The sequence below is a fragment of the Dipodomys ordii genome, unplaced genomic scaffold (genome assembly GCF_000151885.1).
Source record: "Dipodomys ordii isolate 6190 unplaced genomic scaffold, Dord_2.0 Scaffold24, whole genome shotgun sequence".
Lineage (NCBI taxonomy): Eukaryota > Metazoa > Chordata > Mammalia > Rodentia > Heteromyidae > Dipodomys > Dipodomys ordii.
The window spans coordinates 1716110-1730866 of record NW_012267240.1 but is presented as its reverse complement, the minus strand read 5'-3'; the positions used below and the strand labels follow the sequence as shown (position 1 = coordinate 1730866).

General features: G+C 56.1%; 1 protein-coding gene across 1 annotated transcript in view; it reads left to right on the top strand.

The window, feature by feature from the left end:
• Trim67 (tripartite motif containing 67) overlaps nucleotides 1-8991 on the top strand; it is a 54141-nt gene extending 45150 nt beyond the window's left edge. Inside the window, exons 12-16 of the mRNA XM_013014572.1 lie at nucleotides 1384-1529; nucleotides 2674-2812; nucleotides 3296-3599; nucleotides 8046-8208; nucleotides 8926-8991. Coding sequence (XP_012870026.1) covers nucleotides 1384-1529; nucleotides 2674-2812; nucleotides 3296-3599; nucleotides 8046-8208; nucleotides 8926-8991 — 818 coding nt within the window. The remainder of the gene's footprint in view (nucleotides 1-1383; nucleotides 1530-2673; nucleotides 2813-3295; nucleotides 3600-8045; nucleotides 8209-8925) is intronic.
• The last annotated feature ends 5766 nt before the right edge of the window (nucleotides 8992-14757 follow it).

The window sequence follows — 14757 nt, the reverse complement described above, 5'->3', positions numbered from 1 at the left end:
CTGTGACAGTGGGGAGCACTCCCGGAGGGTCCTCTGTGACAGTGGGGAGCACTCCTGGAGGGTCCCGTGACATTGGGGAGCACTCCCGGAGGGTCCTCTGTGACAGTGGGGAGCACTCCTGGAGGGTCCTCTGTAGACTTCAGGAGAAAGTAGACCATTTGCAGACCCACCCATAATGTATTGTCTGAGAATAGCAAGGAGGCAAGGCAGGTGGGGGTGGGGGGAGGCGAGGCAGAGGTAGAGAGGTAGAGGAGCATTTCAGGAGGCAGAAGGATAGAGGCTGGAGTAAGGTTTTTTTTGTGTCCCAAGGAAGGTCAAGAAGTTCAGAGGCAAGAGCAGAAGGGACCGAGTGCAGAGCAGCACAGCAGCAGGACAGCCCGGGGGGAGGGGTCCAACTGGAGGAGGCCGGCTGGAAGGTGGGGTGGAGGACAGCCGGGTGGCACACAGCAAAGAGTTCAGTACAGCTGGCACAGCTCAGCCAGAGGCGAAGTTGGCAAGTGATGTCCAGAAGGAGAGGCTGCTCTGCTCCTCACCTGGGAGCCTGAGAGGTGGGGGGACCTGTGAGACTTCCAGAGACCATGCCGGGCAGCCTGGGCCCGCAGGGGGTGTGGCCACTTGTAAACTAAGGGAAACAATTCCTGCAGTTGCACCTGGAAGGTTGGGAAAGACCAGAGGTGTGAGACACCGTGCCACGCAGCGGGAGGGGCCTGGCACCCGAGTGGAGGTAGCAGGAGGAGGAGGCCTGGAAGTAGAGGCCCTGAGGGAGAAGGCTCAGGGGATCCAGAGAGAGGTGGAGAGTCTTGGCCATGCCACCGCCCCAGAGCACAGCCTTGATCGGGGCAGACCTCGTGTGACCTAGTGTGACCTTGCTGTCGGCTCCTGCTTGGCAGCCAGACTGAACGTGGCCACTTGTGCTAGACCCCCTTGCCGGCTCCCCTTAAAAAATAGATGGCAGCCAGCTGGAAAGTTTCAGGTGTGACCAGATCCAAGACAGACCCCCCCCCACATTCCCCTCAGTGTAACCTCCCTTGAGCGAAGCAGCCCCACCTCCCTTGCCTGGACCTAGTCCCTGGACCAGGGCACCAAGCCTTCATCACCTTTGGAGGACACTTAAACCCAGCACCCCACTCTTAACGGGGCGAAAGGAGTGCTTTGCTCCTCCCTGGCTGAGTGCCATGGCTCTCCACAGGCAGACCATAGGAGGACTTTCTTCTCCAGACACTTGCTTTGCAGTGTCCCCTCCCGGGGCTGAGCAAGGCACCTGCTCCCCAGCCCGGGCACCTCAAGCCTGGGGTGGTCACAGGGGAGGAACAGAAGCGTCTTGCAGGGTGGGGCTGGAGCTGTCAGTGGACACCCACGCTGACGGAGCCATTCCTGACGCAGTGCCCCCCGGGCCCCTGCTGCAGCTGGAGAAATGCTGCACGCGAAACAACAGCGTCACGCTGGCCTGGAGGACGCCACCCTTCGCCCACAGCCCCGCCGACGGCTACATCCTGGAGCTGGATGATGGCGACGGGGGCCAGTTCCGGGTGAGCTGCAGGCTGGGGAGCTCAGGCACATGCAGGGACTGGGCCAGGACTGGAGGAGGTTGTCCTATGAGGGCTGACAGGTGCCTGGCAGGGCCAGCTCAGAGGTGCCGCCTACCTGTTCTCCTGCCCAGCAGGGGTCTAGAAGACTTGTTGTGGTCACACTTTCTATGATCTTTACAAGCACCCAGGCTCCATGACCATCACTACCCCATCCTCCCAGGCTCCGTTACCATCACTACCCCATCTGCCTGGGCTCCATGACCAACGCTATCCCCACCCCTCCACGACCTCCACATCTCCACCCCTCCACGATCTCCCCATCCACACCCCTCCACAACCTCTACATCCCCACCCTTCCACATCCCCACCCCTCTACAACCTCCCTGCCTGCCCATGTCTTCTGTGGTCTTGTGGCCCACCACACCCTCAATGTGCTGAGAGGCTTTCCACTGGGAGTGTGCTGGCTCAGGGGCAGCCTCGGGGTGTCTGGAGAAGGGCAGCGTGTGTTCCTGCAGCACTGGTTCTCACGGGCCCTCAAGAACCTTGCAAAGTGCTGGATTAATAGAAGACTCATGAAAACTGGGTGCTGGACTGGATGGCAATGAACTTGTGCCGTTGGTGGGCTGTGGGCAGGATGACAAGGAGCCTGTGAGGCTGAGGGCCTCGTCTCCCTTTCCCTTCTGCCAGGACCTGGGACTCAGCAGAGTGGCCTGGGGTACTAAGCAGCAAAGCCCAGATGTGTGTGAATCCCCAGGCCTTGCAGATCACCCCCTTTCTAGACAACCAGACTCACTAACCCCAAAGCCATTAAGTCATACCTTGCTAGGTGTGGTGGCCATGAGAAAGCTGGACCTCAGGGTTGGGCTGAAGAGTAACAGGCAGCCAGACGTTGTTGGCTTGCTACTCAGGAGGCTGAGATCTGAGGATCAAGGCTCAAAGCCTGCCTGGGCAGGAAAAGCCATGCGACTCGTATCTTGAGTTAACCACCAGAAACTTGGAATTGGTACTGTGGCTAAAAGTAGTAGCACTAGCCTTGAGCAAAAAAGCTCAGAGACAGTGCCCAGACCTGAAGTCCATGCCCCACAAGTGACAAAAAAAAAAAAAAACAAGTTTGAGGGGCTGATGGTGGCTGTGGCTCTTGCAGGAAGTGTATGTGGGCAAGGAGACCCTGTGTACCATTGACGGGCTCCACTTCAACAGCACCTACAACGCCAGAGTAAAAGCTTTCAACACCGCCGGCGCCGGGCCGTACAGCAAGACAGTGGTCCTGCAGACCTCAGATGGTGAGACTGCTTCCGTGATGGCCCCCTGCGTTCCTGCCTCTAGCAATCATTTCAGAGGAAGCAGCACTTCCCACTCCCTTGGGGTCTGGGTACCAGGACAGGTGCTGCCACCCCGTGGGCTGTCAGAGAGAGCCCAGTCTCCAGAACTGACACATTGCTTACCTCTGCCTCAACCTTCCACCCCTGAGGTTGGTTACTAAGGCCAACTTCCTCCTCTGCCTGACAGAGTTGGCAGCATTTGAAGGCAGCCAGAGGCTGAGGCTGGGGGTCTGAGTGCAGGGCTCTTTTGCAAGGCTTAGTTGGAGAACAGGAAACAGGAGAAATAGAGCAGGAAACATGTGCATGTGTGCACGTGCGTGTACGCACAATCCAGAGAAAGGCTGCTCACTCTCCGATGGAAGCGAGTCAGTCTGTGTCCCTGAGCTCACTGGGAGCCACTGGCTATTCTGTTTGTTGACCCTGCTTCTTTCATCTCCTGTGCAGTGGCCTGGTTCACCTTTGACCCCAACTCTGGGCACCGAGACATCATTTTGTCCAATGACAACCAGACGGCCACCTGCAGCAGCTATGATGACCGTGTGGTGCTGGGCACAGCCGCCTTCTCCAAGGGCGTGCACTACTGGGAGCTGCACGTGGACCGCTACGACAACCACCCTGATCCCGCCTTTGGCGTGGCCCGGGCCAGCGTGGCCAAGGACATGATGCTGGGCAAGGACGACAAGGCCTGGGCCATGTACGTGGACAACAACCGGAGCTGGTTCATGCACTGCAACTCCCACACCAACAGGTGCGCCCGCCCCACCCCTGCGCTCCTGCCCCTGTTTAGGAATGAGGGTCCTGGGACCACTGTCCTACTGCCCCAAGCCAGGCATCAGGACGGGGGAGGGTCTGCTGGGCACTGTGGTCTCCGCACCCGGTGGCTTCAACTTCAGGGAGAAGTGACCCCTTGCCTGCGGCCCGAATAAGCATGCATAGCTCTTCCATCACTTAGCAGGCCACACGATTGTGCTCTGCAGGGTTTCTCAGCTCACAGCTTTCCTTCCGGTTCTGGGATACCTTCTGGTCCACCACCCACTCTGTGAGTCACTGCAGAGCACCAGCCCCGCCCATGTCCGCCCCAGGAGTAAGGAGCCAGGGGAACAACACAGTGTCTCTGGGGTGTCCAGCAGCAGGCCAACCTGCTTCTGTTGCAGCCAGTCTTCCTTGAGGAAGATGAGGGAAACCAAGCCAGCCTGACCAGGAACTCGCCTGAGGGTCCTCAGGTCCCATTAGCCCTTCTGATGGTGACTCCAGCAACCCAGAGAAGAGGCAGAACCCCCCCCTCCACACACACACCCCACCGCTCCCGAGCTGCAGGGAGAGCTGGCAATATAAACTGAGCAGTCGCTGAAGGCCAGGAGATTAGGGCTGAGCAGATGCCACAGATTGAGCTGGCTGACCCAGGGCTGCAGACTGGATGGGTGCTCACCCTCCTGCCCACCCCCAGCCCACTGCAGAGCCAAATGCACACCCATCGCTCTGTACCTTAAGCCAAATTGACACTTGGGCACGGGAGTGCACAGGAGTGTAGCCAGGGGTGTGTGTCGAGTGCTCTTTCCTGTTGCCAGAGTAAGCACCTGGCCCCCAGCCTGCACAGTCCTCACAACAGCACTACCACTGAGCTACCACTGAGCTACCACTGCACTACCACTGCGCTACCACTGCACTACCACTGAGCTACCACTGTGTTACCACTGAGCTACCACTGTGCTACCACTGTGCTACCACTGAGCTACCACTGAGCTACCACTGAGCTACCACTGAGCTACCACTGCACTACCACTGCGCTACCACTGTGCTACCACTGCGCTACCACTGCACTACCACTGAGCTACCACTGTGTTACCACTGAGCTACCACTGTGCTACCACTGAGCTACCACTGCACTACCACTGCGCTACCACTGCACTACCACTGAGCTACCACTGTGCTACCACTGAGCTACCACTGTGCTACCACTGAGCTACCACTGCACTACCACTGAGCTACCACTGAGCTACCACTGTGCTACCACTGAGCTACCACTGTGCTACCACTGAGCTACCACTGAGCTACCACTGCACTACCACTGAGCTACCACTGAGCTACCACTGAACTACCACTGCACTACCACTGAGCTACCACTGTGCTACCACTGAGCTACCACTGTGCTACCACTGAGCTACCACTGAGCTACCACTGAGCTACCACTGAGCTACCACTGAGCTACCACTGAGCTACCACTGAGCTACCACTGAGCTACCACTGCACTACCACTGAGCTACCACTGAGCTACCACTGAGCTACCACTGAGCTACCACCACTGAGCTACCACTGAGCTACCACTGCACTACCACTGAGCTACCACTGCACTCCACTGAGCTACCACTGAGCTACCACTGCACTACCACTGCACTACCACTGAACTACCATTGTGCTACCACTGCATTACCACTGAACTACCATTGTGCTACCATTGTGCTACCACTGCATTACCACTGAGCTACCACTGTGCTACCACTGAGCTACCACTGAGCTACCACTGCACTACCACTGAGCTACCACTGAGCTACCACTGTGCTACCACTGAGCTACCACTGAGCTACCACTGAGCTACCACTGCATTACCACTGAGCTACCACTGTGCTACCACTGCACTACCACTGAGCTACCACTGTGCTACCACTGTGCTACCACTGAGCTACCACTGAGCTACCACTACCACTGCGCTACCACTGAGCTACCACTGAGCTACCACTGTGCTACCACTGAGCTACCACTGCATTACCACTGAGCTACCACTGCACTACCACTGAGCTACCACTGTGTTACCACTGCACTACCACTGAACTACCACTGTGTTACCACTGAGCTACCACTGCATTACCACTGAGCTACCACTGCACTACCACTGAGCTACCACTGCACTACCACTGAGCTACCACTGTGCTACCACTGAGCTACCACTGAGCTACCACTGCACTACCACTGCACTACCACTGAGCTACCACTGCACTACCACTGCACTACCACTGTGCTACCACTGAGCTACCACTGAGCTACCACTGCACTACCACTGCACTACCACTGTGCTACCACTGAGCTACCACTGAGCTACCACTGCACTACCACTGTGCTACCACTGAGCTACCACTGTGCTACCACTGAGCTACCACTGAGCTACCACTGCACTACCACTGCACTACCACTGTGCTACCACTGAGCTACCACTGAGATACCACTGCGCTACCACTGCACTACCACTGCACTACCACTGCACTACCACTGAGCTACCACTGCATTACCACTGAGCTACCACTGAGCTACCACTGTGCTACCACTGTGCTACCACTGTGCTACCACTGTGCTACCACTGAGCTACCACTGTGCTACCACTGAGCTACCACTGCACTACCACTGCACTACCACTGTGTTACCACTGAGCTACCATTGTGCTACCACTGCATTACCACTGAGCTACCACTGTGCTACCACTGAGCTACCACTGTGTTGCCTTGGAAATTAGGAGACAGGTACCAAGACCAGACTACAATAGGAAAATGTCATCATGAAACCTGCTAGTATTTTGAACAATTAATACACTTTAATTTTACAAAGAAACATGTCAGGGGATGAGAGTATATGCCTGTAGTCTTAACTGTTCAGGAGACTAAGATGTCAGGGTTGTGATTTAAAGGCAGCTGGCAGACAGTTATCTCCAGTTAGAAAGCAAGAAGCCAGAGCTGGGGGACATTGCTCAAAAGTAGAGTGCCAGCCATGCCTGAGCAGGAGTGTGAGGCTTTGAGTTCAAGCGCCAGTACTGTACTGTACTAACTAACATATGGGCTGGTGGAATGGCTCAAGTAATAGAGTAGTTAGCAAGTACGAGGCTATGAATTCAAGCTTCAGCACTCAAAAGACAGACACACAAAGCCAATGGCTCATACCCATAATCCTAGCAGCTACTCAGGAGGCTGAGATCTGAGGATTGTGGTTCAAAGTCAGCCTGGGCAGAAAGTCCATGAAACTCTTACTTCTAATAAACTATCCAAAAAGAGCCGGAAGTAGAGCTGTGGCTCAAGTAGTAGAGCTCTAGCCTTGAAAAACAGTAGCTCAGGGACAGCACCCAAGCCCTGACTTCAAACACACACAACAATGAGCACAAAAGAAACACCACACTACCACTATAAAAAATGCCTTTCACATCTAAAGAAGTCAAAAGGAGGAAGAATGGAGGGGAAAGTGAAGAAGAGAGAGAGGCCCAGCCACTGAGAGAATCTTTGGTGCTATCAGGAATTAGCCAGAATCTGCCTGTGTGGGCAATTCCTAAACCCCAGAGTGAGGGCCTTTGCTGGCCCCGCAGTCATTTGGGGCCTCAGAGGAAGCTGGAGGGATGTGGAAGCCAGCAGAGAGCGTAGCAGGTGTGGGCGCGTGTGTGGAGCACCCTGCCTAGGAGGTTTGCCAGTTGCTCACTGAAAGCACGGGACCTGGGACCCAGGGCTGTGCACTGCCATCTGGTGGACAATACCGGAATAGCCCTAGCAGTGCATCAGGACCAGGACTAGGGCTCTTAGGGGACGGTTGGCCTCCACACTTGTCATGGCCGTCTGCCCCAGCAAAAGCCCAGCCCTAACGAGGAATTGTTCTCTAAAGGCCCAGCAAGGTTAATGCTAAGCAGGAGCTCACCTATTGGAAAGGGAAGTCTGGATGCAGCCCATGGAGTCAAAGGCCAGATCAGCCAGGGGTGTTCTCCACTTAGTGCTCCTTTCATGACAGACGACATGGTTCTCAATGTCTGCCAAGCCCGCCCCATCTGAGCTCAACGTGGAGGGCCTGACTCCCACGCCAGCCCTCTTGGGAGCCCCTATGCTGGTTCTGGGGAGGCCCGCGAAGGGGGGGGAAGCCTTCGCTACCCTCCCCCAGAATGGGGCCAAGTTAGTTCTTTGAGTGCCTTCTGCACTGGTGCTAATTGCTCAGTGGTGCACTGTGGGTGGGATTCACCGTCAGCCCTATTGGCGGGGAGTACAGCAGCCCCTTCTCCCAGGCACCCTCTCCCGAGGCCTGCTAATAGGTGGGAAGCGTGCTGCGACATCTGCAACACCAGCGGGAGGCACTGCCAACCCCCTAGTGCTGGTGTTAGCCACAGTGGTCCAGAGCCCTTCCTGCGGTGCTGGCTGGGGCTGGTGACAGGCTGTTCCGGGTCTTCCCTTGCCAGGACGGAAGGCGGCGTGTGCAAAGGAGCCACCGTGGGCGTGCTGCTGGACCTGAACAAGCACAGCCTGACCTTCTTCATCAATGGGCAGCAGCAGGGCCCCACGGCCTTCAGCCACGTGGACGGGGTCTTCATGCCCGCCCTCAGTCTCAACCGCAACGTGCAGGTACCTGGGCCCCATCCCCCCCCAGCCCCAGCTGGTCCGGCTGTCCCCTCTGCCTGCCCACCTGCCTCCTCCCGCCTCGGGCACTCCCTGCAGCCCGGGACAGGAGGGAGTGCTGGGCGCTGGGCCGGTCCTCAGCGAAGGCTGACCACAGAAAGATGAGAGGCCAGGGGTGCAAGGGGGAGGAGAGCGTCTGTCTGTAGGAGAGTCCTCCTGTTCTGTGCAGGGCAGCCCCTGTCTGGTGCCCACTCCCTGCAGAATGGCAAGTCCTCAGCAGTCACCTGGTCATTTGCTGACAGCGCTGGAGGCACTCCAGTGTGGCCACTCCGTCCTCAGGGTCAGCAGACAGCCGCGGCACAGGCCAGGCTGTGGCTGTGGGGAGACAGTGCCACGGATGCAGGGCTGCAGGGACTGGGCCACCACTACTGTGGCGGAACGGAGCCTGAACAATCCCATGGGACGCTGCTGTCACTGCCACCCGGGGAGACCACTGGCAGCTGATCACCAGCCTAGGGCCAACCAGGGTGGGGCAGGCGCCGTCTTCATGCAGGCAGAGGGCACAGGCATGGCCTGTGCTGGCATTGGGTGGCCTCCACGGGCCTCTCCTCCCCCTCCCCTCCCCCCGCTGCTCACGTGTGTGCAGTGGAAGTGAGGTCTGTCTGCATGTGGGGCAAGGGCTCCACCATGGCGTGCTACCTGAGCCCCTCACTTCTCTTCCAGGTCACTCTGCACACAGGCCTGGACGTGCCCACAAGCCTGGGGCAGCCACAGCCAGCAGGCAACTAGCCAGGCCTCCCACCGCCCAGCGCCCAGGCGCACCGTGGAGCCGCACCACACTCGCCGAGCCCAGAGGCCCCACAGTCCATGCGGGTGAGCCCCGCTGCAGCGGAACGGCTGACGCGTGGAGGGGGCCCCTCAGCCAAGGGGCGGGGGTTGTCCGCCACGGTCAGCGGTACACGCACGGTGCATTTCACAGTTGCCACCCCATTCCTTCCTGAGCGGCTCTGGAGAAAACCTCTGCTTTCCCACACCTGCTCCTGCCTCTGTCTGCTGAGGAAGATTTTGAGACTGGCCTTGGGGGATGGAGTTGGGGAGCTGCGGTGTCACCCTCCTGAGCCCCGGCTGGCATCTCTGCTGGAAGCTGTCTGTGGCATTTGGTCCTAGAGCCTTTGCTACGTCTGTGCACTGGCACGCCTGGTTCTGTACTGAAGGAGGGAGATATCAACTATTTGTGTTTAATTTCTGCCTGTCTCATTGAACTGCCGAGAACCTTTTAAAAGGGCTTCCTTCGGGCCTTTACTAATCAACCAGCCCTGCACATTCTCTCCTTTCTCACACTTTCTGACACATACAGGCATGTGCAGCGGTCTGCTAAATTTCACCCACTGTTAGATTCTACCAATGAAACACTAGGATTTGAACAACTGTGATATGTGGCTCCTCTGGCTGGAACTGGCTGGCCAAGGACTTAACGGGAAACTGAGTCTGAGCCACTTCTCTGAGCTAGACCCCTCAGATGGCTCAGCACAGAAGCTGGAAACCCTAGGAACCCCACATTGCCCCTGCTTGGCCTCAGGACACCCCCCTTGTCGGCTTGTGACTGGCGGGGTGAGGGCGTGGCTGGGAGGGGAGGCAGGGTGGGCTGGCTCTCCAGGGTCGGGGCAGTGCTCTACTCCTGTCTCTGCAGCACAGAGCCCCGTGCTGTGTCCTGAGGGGCCACTTCTTCCAGGACACTTTAGGGGCCTTCAGCACTCTCCCCTCCATCTCTCCATCTGCACCAGCTGGTCACCCTCCTCTCCTTTTCCGGAATCTGTGCCCTCAACTATCCAACTTGATGTTGAGGGGAAGCTTGTCCATTTGCTGGACTGGTTGGATTTTTCTTGGCTGCACCTGCACACTGGCACCTGCTGCACCTCCTCAATTGCCTCCTTTCACACCCTGTACCTGTTTCCTGTGCATCTGCTACTGGGCCAGCAGATTCAACAGTCCTACCTCAAAGCTCTCGCTCGAGGCTCACCATCTCTGCAGAACCGCCCGGGAAGGCTGCTGTCCAGGGGCTGCTCCGCACTTCGACCTGGCCTCCATGCCAGGCCCAGGAGCCATCTGCTTTGTGGATGCCCTGGTCTTGCCTTGGGTCCTTTCTCCTCCTGCTGAAAAGTTTCTGGCTGTTTCTTGTGTCCAGAGTCCTGAAGCCTGAAGACTGACATACCATGGCCTCCCTGGGGCAGGGGAGCTAGGCCCAGATGCTGGTGGCCTGGGAATACCATGTTCTCTTTTAGAGAAGTCCAGCCATCCTGGCGACGTGGATGAGTAGTGGAGTGGAGGCCCTGGGCACCAGCCTGCCCGCTCATCTGGGGAGCAGGAGCAGCCCAGGTCTGTAACACCTTAGAGGAGGAGGCATTCCCGCCCTGGTGGGTGGTATTCCATTCTTTCCCTCTTACTCTTATTTTCTTTTTTCAATTCTGGGGTTCAGATCCACAGGCATAAACCAGACATGCCCCCCTAGAAGGCTTCCCCAAGAAGTTCCCTGTAGCTCAGAGGAACAGCCCCTCCCACCACCAGCAGCATGGAGGGGGGTAGGGCCTGGGCAGCCCCCTGCCCTCGTCTCCCCAGAAGCAATACAAAGGGAAGGGACACAGCCCCTCCCTGCCCTCACCGTTCAGGGATAAGAGAAGGGCAGGGCCACGCACCTGTGGGTCTAAGGATTCAAAAAAGCAAAGAAGGAAATTCCCCTCCTGGTGGCGGGAAGGCCCCTGGCCTGGGAGTCCGGTTCCCGCCTGGTCGGCGATAGGACAGCGTCTGGTACACAAATGGCAGCACAGGATGCTTCAGCTAGGCTAGCTGAGGAAGGATGTGGTTTAAATCTCTCAAGCACTTTCTGTGAGAAAGGAATTTTAAGAAGTTAAAATGTCAGGTTGGTTGAGTTGTGAACAGCACCTCTGTAATAGTGCTGAGTTTGTTCTTTGTCACAAGCCACGCTGGCCTCTCTATATACTCCTCCACTGGACGTACCCAGCACACCCACCCCCGGCACCCCGCCTCCCATATTGCAGGGAGGGAAGGATCCTACTTTTGGAGGACAAAACACCCAACCTCTAGGCATTGATGCCAGTCCAGGCTGTGCCTTCAGCCCTGGATGTGTCTTGACAGCACCCTTAGCTGCCCCACGACCCAGCACTGTGGCGCACCCTTGGGAGACAGTGCCATGGTCACCGTATCCTGCCCTTGCGGTGCCTGGCCCAGCCAGAGCACTTCTGGGTTGGGACCCAAATGCAGAATCTATGTGCATTTTTCCCAGGGACTTTGCATCTAAGCCTTAATTCTACCTTGGAGTGGAAGGCTAAGTCCTCCCAGGAGGCCGGAGTTTGGTGGCAGGGCCAGCCACCAGCCATGCAACACCACCCCGCAGCAAGGCCCCTTCCAAGTGCTGGGGAGGCGGGGCTTCCTGTCTCTCTGGACTTTGGGGGCAGGGTCCTTAGCAACACTAGATGCTAGTAGCAACCCTACTAGTTGTGGTAACTACAAACACTTAAAAGACTTAGTCCAGTGTCCCCTGAGGCAGCCCAAGTCAAGGACTGTAGGTGATAGCTTGAGTTCATTGTGTTGACATTCAGAGTAATGCTGGTACCCACACCTGTGTCACACGGAAAGCCTGTCCCAAGGCCGTCGGCCTTCATGATAACCCGAGAGCAGGATTCTCCACAGGTCTTCGGTGGGGCTACTATAAATCACCAACAGAAACCACTGTGGGGCTGCCAGTTGTGCTCACTGAAGAGTCTGGCCAGTCTCCACCTCCATGGCTGGTAACAAAAGCCCCTGTTCTGTTTCCTTGGCCATGTTTTACTGCACCTTCACAGGAACTTCTTAATGGGTTTGTGATCTTTAAATGATTAAAGGAATAAAATGGGATATTGTGAGAAGATACCTGAAGTATGTGCTCACCCTGGAGTGGAAAGTGAGCTAGAAGTGGCTGGTTGTCCCTGTAGACATTCTGGTATCCAGCAGTCTAGGTGAGGGACCCATATGGGTGAGATGAGGCTGAGACAGGGGCCAGTGGCTCACGCCTGTAATCCTAGTTGTTCGGGAAACTGAGATCTGAGGATCCTGGTTTGAAGTCAGCCCAGGCAGCAAAGTTCATGAGACTCTCACCTCCAATTAACCACTAAAAAGCCTGAAGTGGAGCTGTGTCTCAAATGGTAGGTAGAGTGCTAGATGAGCAAACAAAGCCCAGGCCAAGTTCAAGCCTCAGGACTAAAACCAACACCAAAAACAAAAAAGTGAGGCGCACGGGTCAGATACTCAGTGCAGTCCGCTCTCCTCCAATCTGGCTTCGATCCTGGTTGAGCGCATGTGTAAGAAAATCTACACCTCCTGTGCCTCGGTACCTACCTGTGATCGCCCCGTCTCCACTGCCGTCGAAGACCGTCCTTCTGTCATCGCTAAAGCCCAGGCTCGTGGTACACCTTCCCCAACCACAAACCTGTGTGGAGATTTCCGACATCTTCTGACCGAATGTCTTCCCACCCAGCAGCTCCCTGCTGCTGGACCTTGTGGAGCAAAGCAGCGTCGCAGACTACTTTCCCGCGAGGACCCGGTTACTGGCTCTGTCTGGAGCGGTGGTTGGACAGCCTGCCGGCATCCTACCTATGTCCCCTCCCTGGGGCATGGTGTGCAGAACCTCCTGATGCCTCTTCTGACTCCATCACCTTTGCGCTGGCTGGCGCCATTTGCTCCCTAGCTCTGCAGCGGGATGGGCCATAGAAGCCACAGGTACAAGTGTAGTGAGATACTAGCGGGCTGAACCTAAGAACAGGGACCGGACACAGGTCACTTTCAGACAAGTGACAGCTGCTGGACTTCTTGGCCCAAGGGGGGAGGTCCTTAACTTCTTCATGAAAAATGGGCTGGGAAGTCTCAGCAAGGGGCTGGCTGCCAGCCCAGCTCTGGGGAGGGGCCTGCGGCCTTGAGGGAGGCTCTGAGCAGAGGCCGGAGGCAGGATTGAGTTGCCATGAGGCCACTGTGGCTGTGGGGACACACACTGGGCGGCCTGGGATGGCCTTCCCACCCCTCACCCCTGAGCCCGGACTCAGCAGTGAAAGGGAGCAGGTGCCAGCAGGCAGAACACGTAAATGCATGATATAGATCATCGCCTTCGCGCTGAGCTGTGTATTAGCATGAGAGGTGTTTGTGTAATGTTGGCAAAGGAATTTAACAAGAAGCAAAAAGCTGTGTGTCCTTGATTTGGCTGTTGACAGAGCCCCCTTGTCCCACCCTTCTTTCTCCTCTCTCCTGTCACTTTTTGTCTTCGTGGTTGGTATTCTGTGGCAGCCCTTGGTTCTGTGGCTGTTCGTGTTCCACTTTAAACACGGAGGGGTGGGCAGTGGGAAGGAAAAGTACGTTTTTCTAATTTTTGTATTGGTATCCACAAGCGTTTGTATTTTTTGAATTGCGAACACTGTTCTGGTCTTTGGGAGTTGGCTTAACTTCCTGTATTACCTTTTGAGAAACTTGAGTTTTACCACATTCTTAAGCAGATTTGAAATAAATTCTTTTCACACTGCCAACAATGGAAAGACAGGTGTGCTCTGGAGTGACGGTGGAGGGCTTGGTAGTCTTGCTTGCCCACAGTACCTGATGGTGCTGTGTGCAGTCTGTGTGGCTCTGCACTGGGGGCAGGGAAGGGGACCGGCCAAAACCCCGAGGTGATCACATAACTACACGTCACCACCTTCCACAGGGCAGAAGTCACGATAAATAGGCTGGAGCTCAACATCACTTATGCTATATCCAGACCAGCTGTGAGCTCTGCGGGAGGCATGAGGAACATGGTCCAATGCTAGTTCAAGTAGAGTAGAAGACACCTGTAATCCCAGCTACTCAGGAAACTGAGATGTGAGGATCATGGTTTGAAGCCAGTCTGGGCAGTAAAGTCTGTGAGACTCAACTCCAGCTAACCACCAGAAAAATTAGAACTAGAGCTCAGAGTGCTAAGAGCACTAGCCTTGAATTGAAAGGACAGTACCCACGTCCTGAATTCAAGCCACATGATCCTGCGCTTTCTCCTTCCCCCCCCCCAACATACCAGAACTCTATCAATCCGAAAGTATGGCTTAAGTGTTATAGCGCCTGCTGGGTTTGAGTTCAAATTCTAGCATCAACAAAACATAAACCGATCTGGAAGGAGGGGTGATGCTAGGTGTTCAAACGGATAGGAACTACAGGTGCTAGGGGTGACACTGCTTTGTTCCCTCAGGCTGACTCCATAATGTGATCATGTGCATGAGCCTGTAATCCCAGCTTCTTTGCAGGCAGAGAAGATTATATTCAGAGGCTGGTCTGGACCTTATCTGAGAAACTAAAAGCAGAAAGGGTTGGAGGCTGGCTCACGTGGTAGAACACCTTTCTAACAAGCGTGATGTTCTAAGTTCAATCTACAGTAGTTGTAGTTGTTTCTTTGTGCCTCGAGGAGGCCCTAACAGGGAAGAAGTGACTGGGAGTACTGAGTCACACTGCCATCAGGAACTAGGGCTGCAGCCCTTCCCTGATGATGCA